This window comes from Megalobrama amblycephala, linkage group LG8, assembly GCF_018812025.1.
Source record: "Megalobrama amblycephala isolate DHTTF-2021 linkage group LG8, ASM1881202v1, whole genome shotgun sequence".
Taxonomy (NCBI): domain Eukaryota; kingdom Metazoa; phylum Chordata; class Actinopteri; order Cypriniformes; family Xenocyprididae; genus Megalobrama; species Megalobrama amblycephala.
In genome coordinates this window covers 35,586,304-35,605,767 of record NC_063051.1, presented here as the reverse complement: position 1 = coordinate 35,605,767, position 19,464 = coordinate 35,586,304, and the positions used below count along the sequence as shown (strand labels likewise).

The following is a 19,464-nucleotide window of genomic DNA, read 5'->3' as shown; positions in this document are numbered from 1 at the left end:
AACGACCGCAGAGAGTCAGGACCTCAGTTTAACGTCTCATGCGAAGGACGGTGCTTTTTGTCCCCATCACTATACTGGGGTGTTAGGACCCACACCGTCCACAGGGTGAGCGCCCCCTGCTGGCCTCACTAACACCTCTTCCAGCAGCCACCTAGTTTTTCCAGGAGGTCTCCCATCCAGGTACTAACCAGGCTCAGCCCTGCTTAGCTTCAGTGGGCAACCAATCTTGGGCTACAGGGTAATATGGCTGCTGGCCATAACATATGTAACAAGGACACTAAAATAAAGTGTTACCGTGTTTTGTTGCTAGTCATTCATAATAACAACAATCAAATATTGTACCAAGTGTTTCACTGCAAAAAGTGATTTTCTTACTTTTTTGTCTTGTTTTCCAGTATAGTTTACAAACAAGAAAAGTATTTGGCAATGTCAATGGGGCCAGAAAAATCAACTTAATTCAAAAGTGAAAGTTTATTTTTCTTTCTTCTTTCTTATGTTAAGCATAAACTCACTTAATTTTTGGTAATTTTTTCAGAAAACTTTTTTCTTAATATTTTATGTCATTTTGCATCTCAAGACAGTTTAATTTTAGTGTCACTGAAATATGATTGGGTCAGTGACATGATGTGTCCACGTGCATTATTTCCTTTATGCTATAAAACCTATTTGGTTTGAATTCATTTTTAGTACATTAAAATAATACATATTATTTTATGTTTTGTGATCTTAAACTCCCGAAATGTCATGTGGTGCAACTGTCCGAACAAATAAACGGACGAGAAAACTATTTAAAATGGATAAATTGAATTTAAAAAAAATCAAAACTCAATTCTATGGCATAGTACCTTTCATATAAACTAATTTTATAAATATCAGTAGTTTTAAATAATTGAAAAACTTTTGTCCAGCAATTTGTACATTCTCAAATGTCAGCGTGGCACAACCGCAAACATGGCTGTTTTATTATGAATTGACAAAGTAATAACAGTAAACATGATAATGCATCATCCAGAGGAGCCTAACTGATCCTTGTGGCAGTGTGAAAAGGTTTGTAGATCTCTCTCAAATACTGGTAAAATGGCTAATTTCAAGTATGGGTAGGTTGGTACACTTTTCATGTCAGGTCGTACAATTACAGTATATATAATATATACAGACGTGGACAAAATTGTTGGTACCCTTGATAAATATGATCAAAGACGACTGTAAAAAATAAATCTGCATTGTTTATCCTTTTGATCTTTAATTCATAAAATTAGCAAAAATCGAACCTTTCATTGAAGGAAAAGAATTGAAAGTGGGGGGAAAATCACATTATGAAATAAATGTTTTTCTCCAAAACACGTTTTCCACAATTATTGGCACCCTTTTATTCAATACTTTTTGCAACCTCCTTTTGCCAAGATAACAGCTCTGAGTCTTCTTCTATAATGCCTGATGAGTTTGGAGAACACCTGATAAGAGATCAGAGATCATTCCTTCATACATAATCTCTCCAGATCCTTCAGATTCCCAGCTCCATGTTGGTGCTTCTTCTCTTCAGTTCACTCCACTCATTCTCTTTAGGGTTCAGGTCAGGGGACTGGGATGGCCATGGCAGAAGCTTCATTTTGTGCTCAGTGACACATTTTTGTGTTGGTTTTGATGTTTGTTTTGGATCATTGTCCCGACGGATGATCCAACCACAGCCCATTATTGGATTTCTAGCAGAAGCGGTCAGGTTTTGATTTTTTATCTGTTGGTGTTTGATAGAATCCATGATACCATGTATCTGAACAAGATCTCCAGCAGAAAAACAGGCCCACAACATTAAAGATCCAGCAGTATATTTAACTGTGGGCATGGGGTACTTTTTATCCATGTGTGCACCAAACCCATCTGGTGGGTTTGCTGCCAAAAAGCTCTTTTTTTAGTTTCATCTGACCATAGAAGCTCGTCCCGTTTGAAGTTCCAGTCTTGTCTGACAACTGAATATACTGAAGATTGTTTCTGGATGAGAGCAGAAGATTTTTCTTGAAACCTTCCTGAACATCTTGTGGGGATGTAGGTGCTGTTTGATCATTTCTTTAGGCTTTCTGAGACTCAAGACTCAACTAATCTCTGCAATTCTCCAGCTGTGATCCTTGGAGAGTCTTTGGCCACTCAAACTTTCCTCCTCACCGTGCATTAGGATGATTTAGACACACGTCCTCTTCCAGGCAGATTTAATACATCTTTAGTTGATTGGAACTTCTTAATTATTGCCCTGATGGTGGAAATGGGGATTTTCAATACTTTAGCTATTTTCTTACAGCCATTTTCTATTTTGTGAAGCTCAAAATCTTTTGCTGCACATCAGAACTATATTCTTTGGTTTTTCTCATTGTGATGAATGATTAAGGGAATTTGGCCTTTGTTGCCAATGTTTGTTGGAGAAAAACATTTATTTCATAATGTGATTTTCCCCCCACTTTCAATTCTTTTCCTTCAATAAAAGGTTACATTTTTGCTAATTTTATGAATTAAAGATCAAAAGGATAAACAATGCAGATTTATTTTTTACAGTTATCTTTGATCATATTTATCAAGGGTACCAACACAATATATATATATATATATATATATATATATATATATATATATATGCAACTATTTGGTTGTACCGCCATAACAATCATAAAATGAGTTTAAACACGTTTTAATGTTAAAAAAACATAAAAATTTTATTAACAACTGATGATATAAATGATATTAACCATTTTTTAAAAAGGATTTTTAAAAAAAAACCTTTTTGAAGCTTTGTCAAAGTTTTTATTAACATTTTTATATTTTCATAAAGTTTTTATGAAGTTTCAGTTTTTGGTTTTAGTTTTTAGTTATTTCAGTAATTCAAGTCTTTAGACAAAGCTACTGAATGAGAACATTTTTTCTATTAAATATGTTAGCTATGTTTTTCTTCTTCCAGGGAGATTCATCAAGCAACACTGAACAACATTCACATCTCAGTGTTTTTTGTATTATTAGATACATTTATTAGAGCCACAGAGAATAAATCTGGTAATTCAAAGGATTCATACCATCCCAGAAATCTCTATAAAATGATTTTCATGTCAAAGGATTGTGATTGGTTCGTCCTGACCAGATTTGATTGTTTGAAGTGTACTCTCAGTGCATGTGCTTGTTGCTTTATTCTCCTTTAAATGGGGGACAAAACAGTCCATAGAAGTTCTAATTAGATTGATGTAAAAACAATATAATAATGTTTTTTAAATAGCTAGGTGTGTGTGTGTGTGTGTGTGTGTGTGTGTGTGTGTGTGTGTGTGTGTGTGTGTGTGTGTGTGTGTGTGTGTGTGTGTGTGTGTGTGTGTGTGTGAGTGTGTGTTTCCATGTCAGTTTCTCATTGCGGCATATGAGAATCTATCACAGACACCACATCAGTATTTCTCTTTCTCATTCTCATGCTGAGATGGTTTTGAGATCGTTCTTGCTCTCATCGCGCTTGTGTGCTAGAAACAGTAAAATCCCTCTCTTCCTCTTTTGCTAGCGCGCCTTTCATATCATGATAGAGGTAAGAGCTTCATTCACTCTCCCATCCTGCCATGCCGATGCTTTAGTTTTCATCGTCTTTCATGAGTTTGTGATGCGGTCGCTGTTTTCTGCATATGGGGTTCTTTTTTCTTTCTTTCTAGCTCGCATGGATTCATATTTGAGTTGTCCTGCATCAGATGCTGTTTGTCAGAAAACCGTGTGTGTTTGTGTGTCGACGCAGGATAGTCTCAGCAGTGATCTGTGTGTTTGTGTTTGTTGTCTTCAGGATCCCGGACTGATGCCTCCATCGCCGTTGCTGGGTCAGAAGCCACTGCAGCTGCTGGAGGTGAAGGCTCGTGGACGATTCGGCTGCGTCTGGAAGGCTCAGCTGCTCAACGAACCCGTGGCGGTGAAAATCTTCCCTGTCCAGGTATCTGAGAGATTTCATGTCATTACTGTTTGCCCATGTTGCCTCTTCAGCTTTAGTATAGAAGATATTTTCAAGGTTTTAAAGTTTATAATTAAGCAGTAAGCCAAAAGCAATATTAAGCAATTTTACCATGGTTTAGGCATGTTTGATGCCATGCTGTATGTATGTTAAAACTAAAGAGGTTCATTATGAATGCCAGATGTCTTTATGAATAAACCTCCAACCCAAAAAAATTAATTCAGCCTGAAAATACACTTCATTGTACTGCAGACTCATTTTAAACCTTTATCGTTTCAGTCTGTTTTCAAGTGTTTGTTTTTGTAATATTTTGAAAATGGAATTTTCAGCTTTCACGATATCACTGATAGCAATGATGTCATTGTATTATTTTTATACTAAATCACACAATAATATTTTTACTTTTGCACCAATCTACAGTCACCTTTACACTGCGAAAACTTTTGGGAACAATTCAAGTTGCGTTTATATTAAACAGCAACAACAGTTTTGTATTAAACACACCAGTTTTCAATAAAAAAAAATTAAAAAAATCATGGAATTAATAATAATAATCACAGTAAATAATTATTGTGAAGTTAATAAACATAATTTCGGAAGGAGTACGCCCATCTAATCTTCCAATTAATACCAAGGTATAAAACCAGCATCTTACCCCTTCCTGTTGTTAGTTTCTTTTGGCATCCCTCCTCTTCCCCTTCTCCTCCTTTTGTACTTATTTTTGCCTGTTATGGGGGGCAATCGGAGCTCGAGTAGGATATTCTTTCCGAGCCCCTCTATAGCAAACAGCAAGCCAAATCTGTTTACCATTTACGCTAAGATTATATGGGCACACGAACTCGTGAAGTCGGTGTTAACTTTGAAGTGCTGGTGTTGTGAGAAGTGCCGGTACGCAAGAAAAAGTGAGGCTACGCTACAGATTAAAATATAGAAGTGCTGCACCAGCCCACGTCAAGCACTGAGTTTGTGTGTTTATTGACTATTTTACAATGACTTTGAATGTGGGTAATTTTGTAAGTGTTTGTTTGTGATCTCTCTCAGAATAAGCAGTCATGGCAGAATGAATATGAGATTTATAGTATGAGTGGAATGAAGCATGAAAACATCCTTCACTTCATTGGAGCAGAAAAAAGAGGAAGCGGAGTGGATATAGAGCTCTGGCTCATCACAGCGTACCATGAAAAGGTGCATAAACATGCACACAAACACACACCTGTGAACAAGAGCGTTTGTCATCAGCTATGCTCAGATCATTTGTGTACAGTGCTTACTGCACAGTGTATAATCCCTAATATTTAACAAATGTATACAACGATAACTGTTTTAAATTTGTTAGGAAATGGAAATTGCAGTCTTTTCTTCACTTTTGTGAAGTATATATGGGTGAAATGTCTTTTAGAAGGAGAAAAAATGTAAGGCAGGACTTGATCTTGTCCATGGGGAATTGATTTTGCTCATTTCTGCAACGAGTTGTCGTTGCAAGGGAAAGAGGAACTTAATATTTTTGATTAAAGATTACAAAGCACATGAATTAAAAAAAATAATAATTATCTGCACGGATAAATCATTTACAATAAACACTGAAATACAATAAAAAATAAGAAAAATCAATCTTGATTTCAAGGTGTCTTTAAACAGTAGCATGCTACATTACTGTCACATGACCTCACTATGTTGCACAATTCACAGAGACTGATTGAGGTGTTGATAATATCATGAGTATGCGTGTTTGTACTCAGGGCTCGTTGACGGACTTCCTGAAGGCTAATGTTGTTTCCTGGAACGAGCTGTGTCTGATAGCACAGACGTTTGTGCGCGGCTTGGCATATTTACATGAGGACATTCCCAACCTGAAGGACGGACACAAGCCTGCCATTGCACACAGGTACACTCCTCTGATTCAGATCAGGTTATTCTCGTGTGAGGACCTACGTCAACAGGCATCTGTATGATATAAATGTGTATAAAATTTTGTTTAGAAAATATTTAGTTTCTTTTAAAGGGTTAGTTCGTGCAAAAATAACATTTCTGTCATTAATTACTCACCCTCAGGTCGTTCTTCCGAACACAAATTAAGATATTTTTGATGAAATCCGAGGTGTGTATGATTCGTCCATAGACAGCAATTTAACCAACACTTTCAAGGACCAGAAAGGTACTAAAGATATTGTTTAAAAAGTCGACATGACTGCAGTAGTTCAACCTTAATGTTATGAAGAGACGAGAATACTAAATAATGGAGAATAATACGAGAATAACAAAACAAAAATAATGACTTTAATCAACAATATCTTCTCTTCTGTGTCATTCTCATATGTTGTTTACGTCCAGCACTTCCAGGTTCATCGTCAGAACACCGACTTATTATTGGCCGGTGTAACGTAGTTCGTAGATACGGGAAGAAGGAGGCGGGAACCGGCGAACATTTATAACGACTGTCAGCAGTTATACGTATCTGAAATACAGGAGGGGCCTACCAACTATTAACGTAACGCTGCTAAAAATATGTATTAATCTATTTCCCAGTGTATTGTCACAAACACCAAAGACAAGGCTTGTATTTCTACACCTTTATATAAATTGAATGTGAAAAAAATAAACAAATAAAGCAATGCACGTACATGAAAATAAGAATGAACTGAAATAAAACCAGTACAGTAAATCAATAGAAAATACTTGTAGATTGTCTATAAAGTAATGTGAAATAACAGGAAAAGTATGGCAATGACGATGGAAAACAAAGCTTATCTGATCAGTTCACAATTGTAGATGAATGATTCTTTGGGTAAATCTAGAACCATCCCCAAACACGTTGAATAGTCAAGGTTCAGGATTATATCCATGTCCCATTGAAAATGAACCAAAAAAATAAAAAATAAATAATAAAATAAAAACTTTCCCACAAAAAGTGAACCCTCCTCAAGTGCTCTTCAAATCATCCAGCCAACATGGAAGCCCACAGTCAAATCCTTGTACTCAGGACATTTGATAATCCACAAAGTAATGTAGTGAACCATCCAATGGGGAGAAACACTTGATGTCCATATAAGTAGTGTCCTTGCAACTACTCATACAGATTAAAGACACAAAAATATAAAGGAACATTTAAAGAGTCCATCTACAAAAAGAAAAGAAATCTACCATTAGCTAAAGAAACCCTCACATAAATTATATACATCAAGTGAAAACAGATGTATGACACAAAGATAAACAAAACTTACATGATTGAACTGGAAACAAAGTTTCTCAATCAGGACTCCAATGAGTTTTGCTGGAGGTGCTAGGGTAAGCCCATGCTTCCCTCTTCCAAACAACCTGACTTCTTCTACACTCCCAACTGATTAAATACCTGGGGCTTTAACACTCTAGCACACCCTAGTGGTGAATACGATCAAAAATAGCCTGATAACAGGTAACACTGTTACACATTCAACATAACTTTAATTCCAAAATAAACAAAGAACAAAACGAAAGTAATGCCACACAAACATAATAAAACATAAAATAAAACATAAAATAAAGTCTAGGCCTGGTCCTCTCTCGTCCTTCACTCTCGTCGCTCCTCCTTTTATGCTCCCGGAGCTCCTCCGTGAGAGACTCAAGGCCGGTGCGCCTCCCAGGTGAAGCTCGTTAACTCTCGCGCCACCGGCATCACGCCGTTCCCTGACGGCTCTCGCCCGCCCTGGTCACCACAGCCGCTCCTGCGTCAGCATCACACGCATGCATCGTGCTGCTCACATGATCATCTTTGGCAAATACTGAGCCGGCATTCTGAACATAAACAACGTATGAGAATGACACAGAAGAGAAGAATTTGTTGAATAAAGTCGTTATTTTTGTTTTGTTTTTGTACACAAAAAGTATTCTCGTCTCTTCATAACATTAAGGTTGAACAACTGCAGTCACATGACTGTTTTAACGATGTCTTTAGTTCCTTTCTGGACCTTGAAAGTGTTGATTATATTGCTGTCTATGGACGAGTCATATACCTCTTGGATTTTATCAAAAATATCTTAATTTGTGTTCTGAAGATGAATGAAGGTCTTACGGGTGTGGAATGACATGAGGGTTTAACTAACCCTTAAAGTTAAATTATTACTTTTTTCTACTCATAGTAATGTACTGTTAGAGGAACTATTTATGTTTACTTATTTATTGACTTGTTTATTTTAATCTAAAATTTGTATATATTAATGTTAATCTTTTTTATATTTACAGTACTCCCTGGCAGCGCCCAGTTAGATGGCAGTATGTGTCATTTTGTTGTCCAGGTTACTCATTGCTATTTAATCTCTCTCTCTCTCTCTCTCTCTCTCTCTCTTTCTCTCAGAGATATCAAAAGTAAGAATGTGTTACTGAAGAGCGATTTAACTGCCTGTATTGCCGATTTTGGCCTGGCGCTGAAGTTTGAGGCAGGGAAATCTACAGGTGACACACACGGACAGGTGAGAATGGTATTTGCATGTGCTCAAAAACAGAGAAAAAGGATGAACATTTTATGTAAGTAGGTTTTTTTCACAGCAATGCATTGCAGACCTTCACTGACTCTGTGACTAGTCCTTATTTGTGACAGATTTAAAGTGTTAACTGATTGTTGATAATAGTGTTGGTGAAAGTTTCATCAGCAGTTGTTGTTTGTTTGTTTTGGTAAAGGTGGGAACGCGACGCTACATGGCTCCAGAAGTGTTGGAAGGGGCAATCAGTTTCCAGCGTGACGCGTTTCTCAGAATCGACATGTACGCGGTGGGTCTGGTGCTGTGGGAACTGGCTGTGCGATGTACAGCAGCCGACGGTAACAAACACTCATTCATTCAGAGACTGTTATGAGAAGTGTGTGTGTGTGTGTGTAAACCGGTAGTGACCCTTGTGTGTCTCTCAGGTCCCGTGGATGAGTTCTCTCTGCCGTTTGAGGAGGAGGCAGGTCTTCATCCGTCGCTGGAGGACATGCAGGATGTCGTTGTGCATAAGAAACTACGACCGATATTCAGAGAACACTGGCTAAAACATACGGTAGAGCATACACTCACACACACACTGACATAAAGTACATTACATTTTTTAATAACATTTCATCATGGTATAATAAGTTTTGACAAATCTTCAGTTTATTTTCCACCATTTTCCAATAAATGATTTGTGTCAAGTAATAAAAAATAATACATATATTTACTATCTGACCACAGAAACCGATTAAGACCACGTGACTATAAAAATATGAAAAAGGTTTTGTATTTGTCAGTAAAAGGAATAAATATAAAACATGTTAGTGTTATTTTTGCATTATTTATATACTATTATATTATTTAATATTAATATTTTGAATTAGCTTTTATATTTATATTTTCAGTTTTTCAAATTAATTTTAGTTTTAGTAATTGCTTCTATCATTTTTATTAGCTTTTGTTTTTTAGATATTTTTATTTAGGTATAATTTATTTTATTTCAGTTTTGGTCATTTTAATACTTTAACTTAAAAATTAGAAATGTTGCTGAATTTTTTTTAATTTTTATTTTAATAAAATTAGTTTCATATAATATTTGTATTTTATTTTATTTCAGCTTTATTTCAAATAATGAAAAATAAAGAAAAAACAAACAAAAAATTCACTAGTTTCAGTTATCAATAAAACACTGACACATGTTGTTAGGAAAAAGTGGTTAGTAGTTATAAAAAGCATCTTGGTTACGTATGTAACCCTCGTTCCCTGAAGGAGGGAATGGAGACATACAGTGAACCGAGGAAATGGGATATCGCTAGAGAGCCCTATCACCTTCGAGTGTAACTAAACGAGCCAATGAACAATGGCGTGTGAGCTTTGCATCATGCGCACCGCCCCCGCAGCGCGGGTATAAATGCGGAAGCGAGAGCACTCAAACTATGTTTTTCGCTGAGGAGACAAGCATGCTGACAGCACTTCAGCGAAGGCACAGGAACTATGGTGACGGGACGTACGTCTCCACGTTCGACGTACATCAGAAGTGAACCGACGAATTGGGATCCCTAAAAAAACGCCACAGTTACTGACCCCTTCCAGCACCCAGCGTAAGCTACAGCAACCCGGCGCACGTCAGGGCGGAAAAGGGAGCAAGCTAACACTGAGAGAGTCTACTGCTGTTCCTCAAGACCCATTCAGTAAGACTTGCATAACACTGGGACTCTGGCAATGCTGTGGTCCCAGAGGGAGGCAACGCAGCCGAGTCTTCATCTCCAGAGGACTCTGGCTCACCTTCCGATGCCACTATCGACATCTGATCGTCCACAGGTGCACCGAAGGAAATGACTGGCTGCTCAGCAGAGGGACCAGCACGATTCTCCGGCAGCACCTCTGGCTGCAGTGTGGTTGAGGGTTAGGGGCCCACGGAGAAGTTCTGAGCAGGGAAGCCCTAACAGTAATCCGCAGGTCACCCTGCCTACATGCCACGCCACTGCCTTTCTGGTGTGAACCATTAAAAACAGCAGAGCGGGGCACAGGGGAGGAGACCCCCGCCCCCTGAGAACCAAAGAACGAGAGTCTAGACCTCAACACTGAGATCGACATATTCCCACAATGAGAACATGAGCTATCCACAAAAGCTGCCTCTGCATGCTGAACACCCAGGCATTTGACACAGTGATTGTGTCCGTCAGCAGGGACCAGTGAACGACCGCATCCAGTAACGCACAGACGGAATGACATGAAAAATGAAAAAGACGCAGTGTCCGTCTGTGAATCTCTTTTAGAAGGGGGAAAATAGCTCTTTATTTTTTTAGGGGATCAGCTGCGGTGTGACTGAGGTACACACTGATCACCTACAGTCAACACACACAGAGGAACCAGCCCAAATCTCAAACCAACTGGAACAAAACTGTTTGCTGTAAAAACAGCAGTTGAGAGCTCTTGAGAAAGCTCGCATGCCAATGTTCATTGGCTCGTTTAGTTACACTCTAAGGTGATAGGGCTCTCTAGCGATATCCCAATTCGTCGGTTCACTGCTGACATATGTCGAACATGACCGACTGAAAGGGAACTACTGGATTTTGAGAAATACAAAGCAAAGTTATACAAAATATATAAGAAATATTTCACATTCTCTATATCAAGATGACTAATTAATATATAAGTTAATGAGTGATTTGGTCATGTGACTTTTATTCAGTTGGTCAGATTTTCTTGCTTTCGATCTTATCAGGTTTTGTTCATGTAGCTCCAGTGCTGCTTCATTAAAGCTGCTTCATTTACATGTGAAAATATTCCAAAATGGAAGCATTTTCTGTGCTGTCTCATACGTTTATTGTTCTGTAGGGTCTGGCGATGCTCTGTGAGACCATAGAGGAGTGTTGGGATCATGAGGCCGAGGCGCGTCTGTCTGCAGGATGCGTGGAGGAACGCATTATCTCAATGCAACGCAACACCAACCTCATCGCCCCCGATGACATCCTCTCTGTTGTCACCATGGTTACCAACCTGGACTTCCCCCCTAAAGAATCCAGCCTATGATGCTGTTCTCTCAGCCAATCATAACGCAGCCTATGAAAGACGTGTGGGAGAGAAAGCGGACTACAGTTGACTTGTGACATACAAAACAAGTGGAGAGATTCAAGAAGGAACTCAAGACCCAAGGAGATAAAACACACAAACATCTATGTTTGCACCAAAATGTCTTTTATGCATAAAGTAAAGACTTTTACTTTTTTATAAGAACAGCAACTCATGTGATTTTAGTATAAAAAGGGCAAAACTCTGGACTGCGCTTGCTGTTCGTTTCTGCAGATCATTACAGTCATGCCAATACGAGACATTTCTGAATGTCTGCCATTCAGCCGTGAATCACACACATGGATTTTTTGTGAATTAGTGCTGAAATAACCATAAACCTCCCTAAACAGGAATACCTCATTTTGATTTATTGTGCTTTTATCTGAGCAGCTGCTACGGAGGCGAGACGAGTAGCTGTAACACACGGTAGTGTTTCTGCCTTTCACATCTCTGCTTCACTGTCATTGCAGCCTTCACAAAACTCTTTTTGAAGGGGTCGTATCATGAGGAATCGATGCTCGCATTACTGAATCACAGAAGCCAGGGTCCAATATTAACATCTGCCAATGGTGGATGAATTCAGAAAAATTAACTAGCCAGACATTTTTACCACTCGTGCAACTATATTTTACATTTGCGTTAAACACAATTTTCCATGTTAGTGACACATCATTGGCAGTGAAACTGCACAGTCACATTGTGTTTATATTCATATTTTTATTTTTGTGAGGAATGGAGAGCTGGAGAGTTCATCTTAACCCAATGCTGCAAAACTCGTTTTGCTCTTTCTTTCTGATGTGAACATCAATGTATGAACATGTTAATAATGCCTATTCAGTGTTTGGAAACTTGGGCCACCCAGTCATGATGTCAAATAACCTGATCACCAGCAGAAATTATGAGGAGAGTAAAATGTGGTAAAGTGTGTGAAAGCTTGTGCTGTCGTGCTGCAGAGCCTTCAACATTAGAAACAAGCAGTTCATGTTTTTCAACAAGATCCCTGATCATTTCAGTCTGATCTGAACAGTCTGAGCAACACATTTCTGTGCAGATTGATTTATGGATCTATTGATCTGATGCATCTTCACAAAGAGACTGTTATTGAAGGATGGAGCAGATAAAAACTAGACTGAACCCACAGCAGACACATTCATTTTACTCATTTCACGTGAAGAGGCATTTACATAGACGACAAAAGTGTAACAGAAAAAACATTGACTTGCATTATAAGTGGACCTTCGGGGAAACAAGATAAATGATCATAGGCCCCTTTAATGACAGTGTTTGCACGCAATCACATCTTTCAGGGCTGTAAAATCTGTATAACGCCACATTCTCCTGCCGCTGTAAAGCGTCTCTCGTTCATCATCTCTTTCTGAAACACTACAGCAGTATTCAGGGACGCAGGATTCTGCTCACTCACAGCAATTATGCAACTGACATGCAGCAGCAATTGCGACTGTAGCTTCTATTTATTTCATTAATAATGTGACAAACTCTCAGTACTGTGAATACAAATGGAGGTTATTGTTGCCCAGAATGTGTTACCAGATACAACAACTGTTGGGTGAATAATGGGTTTGTTAAAGACATTTCAGATCAATCTAATTCCCCCAGCAAAACACATGTACAGGATATGAATAATGTAAATATGATTGTTGGTTTTAAATTATTAGACTAGCATGATGTTGCTCTGTTCTTTTTGGTGTCACTAATCAAAAACCAGTCCTTTATAAAGAAATTATTCCAAAAAATTGTTCTGCTGGATATTTTATACAATTTCTTATTGTCTTAATGTTTGCAGAGCCAAATTCACTGATTATGCATGTGATTCTGTTTTTTTTTTTCTCTTTTTTTAATATAAAGAAATTTTCTTTATACTTATTTTTCTTTAATGAATGATGATGATCTGATGAACTTATTCACCACCTTTAAATCATCACAAAATAATTATTGAGCCAATTTACGATAATACACATTCTGGGACCAGGAAATTCAGACTAGGAATTTCAGACTAAGAAACTTCTAGTCGGAACTTCCTAGTCAGAGTTTCCTAGTCAGAAATTGGACATGAACACCATCTCAAGTCATATTTGCTACTTGGAAACTCTGGGATAATTTTAATGCCCAAGTTTCCGAGATGGGCATGTCATAATCTTCAAACATGGAGGAGGGAGAAGGATTGCCGCTGTGACCGGTGTTCTTTATTACTTTGCCCACAACAGCTACATTGTCTTTTCTTGTTGTTAAAGTAGTACATGTTTACAAATATGAACAATCAATTGAAGCATATTGTATGTTTTATACACAGTGAAAATAGCCCTGTACGTAAAATAGCACTGAATAAAATGTAGCATCCCATTCACTGAAAACCATATAAACATTCACCACACTATCTAGATAGCTTGCTGACAATTCTGGAATTTCGGTCAAATTCAGTCTATTTTTGGTATCTCTGTGTTTCCCAGTAGTAAATATGACTTGATAGGGCGTTCATGTCCAATTTACAACCAGGAAACTCCTAGTTGGAAATTCCAAGTCAGACTTCCAAGACGTTTTATAGTCCCTCTCAAGTTATATTGACTACTTGGAAACCATCAGACATCATCTTTCATATGCTGACCATTAATGCTGCAAATTTGTAGAGGAAGCCAATGAAGCTCAGTTTTCACATTGAACACATCCTCATTGAACACATCCTCTGATTTCTTCTTGTGTGTTCATCCTCTCAATGTCTATCTGTTTGGTGGTCAGCATCACCTGTTCACAAGCTCTTTCTGAGTAAGAGACACTCCACATTCAGCTAGTTTAAGTGGTAAAGCACAAAAAAACGAGATCTGCATGTGCTCTCCATGTAAAGTCCCTCTGTAATCGGTTGTGTAAGTCCAATCGTAGCGATACAGGAGAGATTCCTCCTGAATGAAAGTCCAGACTATAATGAATAACACAAAGCTCTACTGCTTTCCTGCCACTTTTGGGCACAAGCCAAGTCTTGCATGTTGTTGACACGTTTGAGAGTGTTGATCACATTGAATTCAATCCCAAAACCATCGGTCTGCTGAATGCACAACATTATCACCAAACAGCATCTCTGGCAGAGCTGGCATATGCATCATCTCAGAATCGCAGCATGGTCAGAATCAGAGTCAACTACTCAGATTATCATATTAAATTTCATTTCTTCTACATCAAAACATGCATGCACTCACCTCTCAATATCTTTAGACTTCATGATATGAGTCTTCACAGCAGTGACTGTCCAAGGCCCAAAGTTGAAGCCCTGTTTACTGCTGTGAAATCCCTGCGAGATCAATAATGACATTCTGCAAATGAGCTGAAGAACAGCAACACAATCAGCAAGTTTCTTTCACAGCAGACAAACAATGTCTGAAAAAGAATAGTGTTGAGTAAATGTGGCAGAAATCAACTAATGAATGAACATGTCACTTTACTTTATTAGCAGAATCTTTAATTGATCACGACCATAGACTGTAAAACTGTTTAAAAAAAAAAAAATAAAAGTTTATAAATGTGTCCATGTGGACTCGATATCAAACCAGAAGTGTAAAGAGTACCCTGAAAACCATACTTGAGTAAAAGTACAGATACCTTACAGCAAAAATTACTCCATTACAAGTTACAAATCACCAATTCCAATACAACTTTAGTAAAAGTCATAGGCCCGGTTTCACAGACAGGGCTTAAGGCCCGGGTATACTTCAAACGAAATCGAAGAACGAACTGATGTGACATGATTTCGAACAAAATCAGGCCAAAACGAAGTTTGTTTTGTGTTCTTTTTGGAAGTTTGAAACGGCTTGCCAAAGCGAACTTTCAGGAAAAGTTCGCTTCAGATGCAAAACACCTTTGTACTACCATTGGTCCGTCACGATAACGTAACAGGAGGTGTGCGCTGAGGCTCCACACTCATTCCATGTGTTTGAGTTCGTCGAGGTAAGATCTCCACGGGTGAAAACATGAACACACTGGATAGCCGCTTTATAGTACAAAATGAAGTTGTGCGTCTGATAAAATGAGGCACTGACACTGTTTCTCATGTTTGATACTGTAAAGCTGCTTGATTTTAAGCAGTCTATTGAATAAAGTGCTATATGAAGACGTGACTTGACTGGAGTGCTACTTTGCAGAGCTCGTGCTAACATTCCCATGCTGTTATGATCAGATGCTTTTCTTATGCTTTCTATAATAAATGCTTGCTGTTTTCTCATTTTTGTTGTGTTTATTTTGTTACTGAGAAGAAAGTGCATGGCACATATTTACATATTCTTCTAACCGTCGCTCTCAGCAGTGTGGGTGTCAGATGTTCGTTTACAGTATATCGCTGGTCACGCATTTTGAACTTCGTTTTACCCCTAAACGAAGAACGAAAAAGAACTGTTTGAAGTATACCGGGGCCTTAGTTCAATTAGTATATTTAAGTAGCTTTTATAAACGTTCACAATCCGGTGTGCATCTTGAGACAAAACAATGGCACTGACATATTTTAAGATCTGTCAGAACAAGTTGCTTTCAGTTAAAACAGCTTGAACATGCATTTTAGTCTAGGACTAGCTTAAGCCTTGTCTGTGAAACTGAGGGTTAGAGTATCTGAGATGAGATGAGAAATAATGTGTATTTTCTAAAACCAAAATGAAACAGAAAACCTCAATATTGCAATAAATCAAGGTTGACACTCTTAAACATCTACAAACTCTCAAATCTCAGTTGAGCCCAAGTGCACAAAAAGCCCATAAGTAAACCAATAGTAAAACAAACAAACAAATAAAACAACAAACAAACAAACAAAAAATGTAATTAAATAGTCAAAGTCTACTTGCACTGGATGTGCTGGTTTAAGCTTCATCACCGGCTGTGGTCATGACCTCATCTATTAAATCAAACACCTGCGATTCAGCAACTACCAGCTAATGCACTCGCATTCACGTAAAGTAGCCTTGTTGACAAGTTTGGGTGAGTAAAGGCAAAACGCACATGATATAGTACCTTCAGTGCCCTTAGATGGCGATATTGCTTCTTCATAGCAGAAACATACTGCTGCAGAAAAAGTTAGGTGCTGTGCAAAATGTATAGAACGCAACCTCCAATTCTTCTCGATGTCGAGCAAATAACAACTGATGGTTCCGGCTATGATATTGAATAACACAGTGGTTCCCAGATTTTTCCTGCCAGTCCCCCTTTTGTAGAGATTTTTTTTTTTAATATAAACTTGCAATTCAGCCAAAATATCACTCTCCTAAATTTCTTCTTTCTTTTGTTTCAGATTTCAGCTATTCTACCTCTTGACCATTATGTTTAGAGTTTATTTTCTTCAGAGGAAAAGGAATGAAGGTTATGGTTACATTCTTAATTTAAAGGGCTTTTTTACACCAAGAACAGGAGAATCATTCTTTAATTTATATTACATTTCACATCAGCAAAAGTGTAAAAACAATATGCTTTCTCAATAAAACAACTATTGGTTTGAGTTTATATATTTTATCAGTCTAACTTATATGCTAGTTGCAAAGCTTAATCATTAAACATTTAGATATTACAAATGAAAAGATGGTGAGTTTGTCAACTGTTACAATTTTTGACACATGGTTAAATTATGATAAAAGTATTGTATTCAAGAGTTAGCTCTACAGGGTAACTTAGTTTACAGGTAACATAGTTGATGATTTCACCATTTTCACTCATAATTGTCTGGCTAATCAAATGTTATTTTCTTGATCAAGTTAAAACTCATTTCAAAACGTAATTGAATTAAAATCATAAAAATATTGCAAACCAAAAAAAATTAACCCAATATAATTGATGGTCAATTAATATGCTTCTTGACAATAAGTCATTGAAGATAAAATATATGAAAAAAGGAGGATATTTGCTGTTGAAAAATTGATGATCTTGTTACAGTACAGGGACACGGAGGCAGGAGTAAAACACACGGTGGTATTTATTGACATTCAACAGAGTCAGATGGTAATGCAGGTGAGTTCTACTGATGAATACTGATGTATAGGAAGCAGAGGGTAATACTGTCCTTTTATGTCCGTAGGAATGAAAGAAGATGCTGACACAGGAGACTGGACACGAGGAACACTGAAACGTTGGAGACAGGTAAGTAGATCAATGGAGTCCTTGAGGTAAGCATTCAGGTGGGTGAAGTGCAAACGAGACCGGACAAGGAGTGTGTGTGAGTGCCAGTCTTTTATGGAGCGTTTGATGATGGTACTGATGATGAACTGGTGGCGGTGATTAGTAATCCGGGGATTGAGTGCGCTGGTATTGGTGCTCTGGTGATTGAGTGCGTTGTGATTGGTGCTCTGGAGATTGAGTGCGCTGTGGATGGTGAATGGTGGAACCTGACGTGTCTGTGACAGTACCCCCCCTCCCACGGCCCACTCCTGAGGCCCGAGGACCCCGGCGTCGTGGTGGTCGTCCTCTTCCACGTGGAGCAGGCTTGTCAGGATGGTTGGCGTGGAAAGTTTGAAGAAGATTGGGATCGAGGATGTCATTTCTGGGGACCCAAGAGTGCTACTCGGGACCGTAGCCTTCCCAGTCCACCAGATATTCCAGTAGACCACCACGGCACCGGGAGTCCAGAATCTCACGAACCTCATAGACTGCACCGTCATCCAGAAGGAGTGGAAGGGGGGGCTCGACGGCTGCCACATCAGGTTCTAAAACATGACAAACTGGGGCCCAGGACAGGAAGCAGACAAACTAGCTAAACCGACTGTCTGCTAGCTGCCTCATGTTACAGAAGTCAGATAAATCCCAACACATAGAAACTCTTGCACCTAGATATTATCAAATAGAGACTGTGTCTGTACCCCGAATTAATAAAAACAAAAAACTTCCAAACCCATTTAATGGTAAAAATTTAATTGATGTTCAACAAATAAAAAATAGAGATAATAATGATAAACAAATGATAAAGCTTGGGTTGTTAAATATTAGATCACTTTCTTCAAAAGCACTTATTGTAAACGATATTATCACAGACAATAATCTAGATGTGCTGTGTTTGACAGAAACCTGGCTAAAACCGGACGATTACACTACTTTAAATGAGTCTAGTCCTCAAGGTTATGATTATCGACACAATCCTCGACAGAAAGGAAAAGGGGGAGGTGTTGCTGTAATTTATAGTAATATTTACAGTATCAGCCAGAAGTCTTTCAAATATAATTCCTTCGAAGTGATGGTGCTTTACGTAACATTATGTAAGTTGACATTTGTGTTGGCTACTGTATACAGGCCACCAGGGCACAATACAGACTTTATCAAAGAGATTGCCGATTTTCTATCAGAATTAGTACTAGCTGCAGATAAAGTCCTTGTTGTTGGTGATTTTAATATCCATGTAGATAATAAAAAAGACTCCTTAGGATTGGCATTTACAGACATTCTAAACTCTATTGGTGTTAGACAACATGTGTCGGGACCCACTCATTGTCGTAATCATACTTTAGATCTAATATTTTCACATGGAATCGATATTGATGCCGTTGAAATTCTGCAGCAGAGTGATGACATCTCAGATCATTATCTAGTCTCGTGTATATTACATTTAGTGAAAGCGGCTAAACTGCCTCCCTGCCATAAATACGGTAGAACCATTACTTCTACCACTAAAGATCGCTTTATAAATAATCTTCCTGATCAGTTTCATCGCCTTAGCATACCAGACAGCTTAGAAGACCTCGATATTGCAACAGAAACTATTGACTCTCTCTTTTCCAGCACATTAGACTCAGTTGCTCCTTTGCGTTTAAAAAAGATTAAGGAAATTAATCCAACACCATGGTACAATGAGCACACTCAGGCCCTAAAAACAGCAGTTAGAAAAATGGAGCGCAGCTGGAAGAAAACAAAACTAGAAGTATTTCGCATTTCGTGGAGAGAGAAAATGACTGAGCACAGAAAGGCCTTAAAAACTGCAAGATCTGCCTATTTTTCAAAACTTTTAGAAGAAAATAAACACAA

General features: G+C 38.2%; 1 protein-coding gene across 3 annotated transcripts in view; it reads left to right on the top strand.

Moving 5' to 3' along the window:
* LOC125274472 (activin receptor type-2A-like) overlaps positions 1-11,832 on the top strand; it is a 35,524-nt gene extending 23,692 nt beyond the window's left edge. For 2 of the 3 annotated variants that reach the window (XM_048200899.1, XM_048200900.1), the window contains exons 5-12: positions 3,524-3,547; positions 3,794-3,937; positions 4,997-5,140; positions 5,695-5,840; positions 8,286-8,400; positions 8,609-8,747; positions 8,835-8,965; positions 11,239-11,832. In XM_048200899.1, coding sequence (XP_048056856.1) covers positions 3,524-3,547; positions 3,794-3,937; positions 4,997-5,140; positions 5,695-5,840; positions 8,286-8,400; positions 8,609-8,747; positions 8,835-8,965; positions 11,239-11,433 — 1,038 coding nt within the window. In that variant the 3' untranslated portion in view covers positions 11,434-11,832. The remainder of the gene's footprint in view (positions 1-3,523; positions 3,548-3,793; positions 3,938-4,996; positions 5,141-5,694; positions 5,841-8,285; positions 8,401-8,608; positions 8,748-8,834; positions 8,966-11,238) is intronic. The other variant, XM_048200901.1, reaches the window with a different exon arrangement.
* The last annotated feature ends 7,632 nt before the right edge of the window (positions 11,833-19,464 follow it).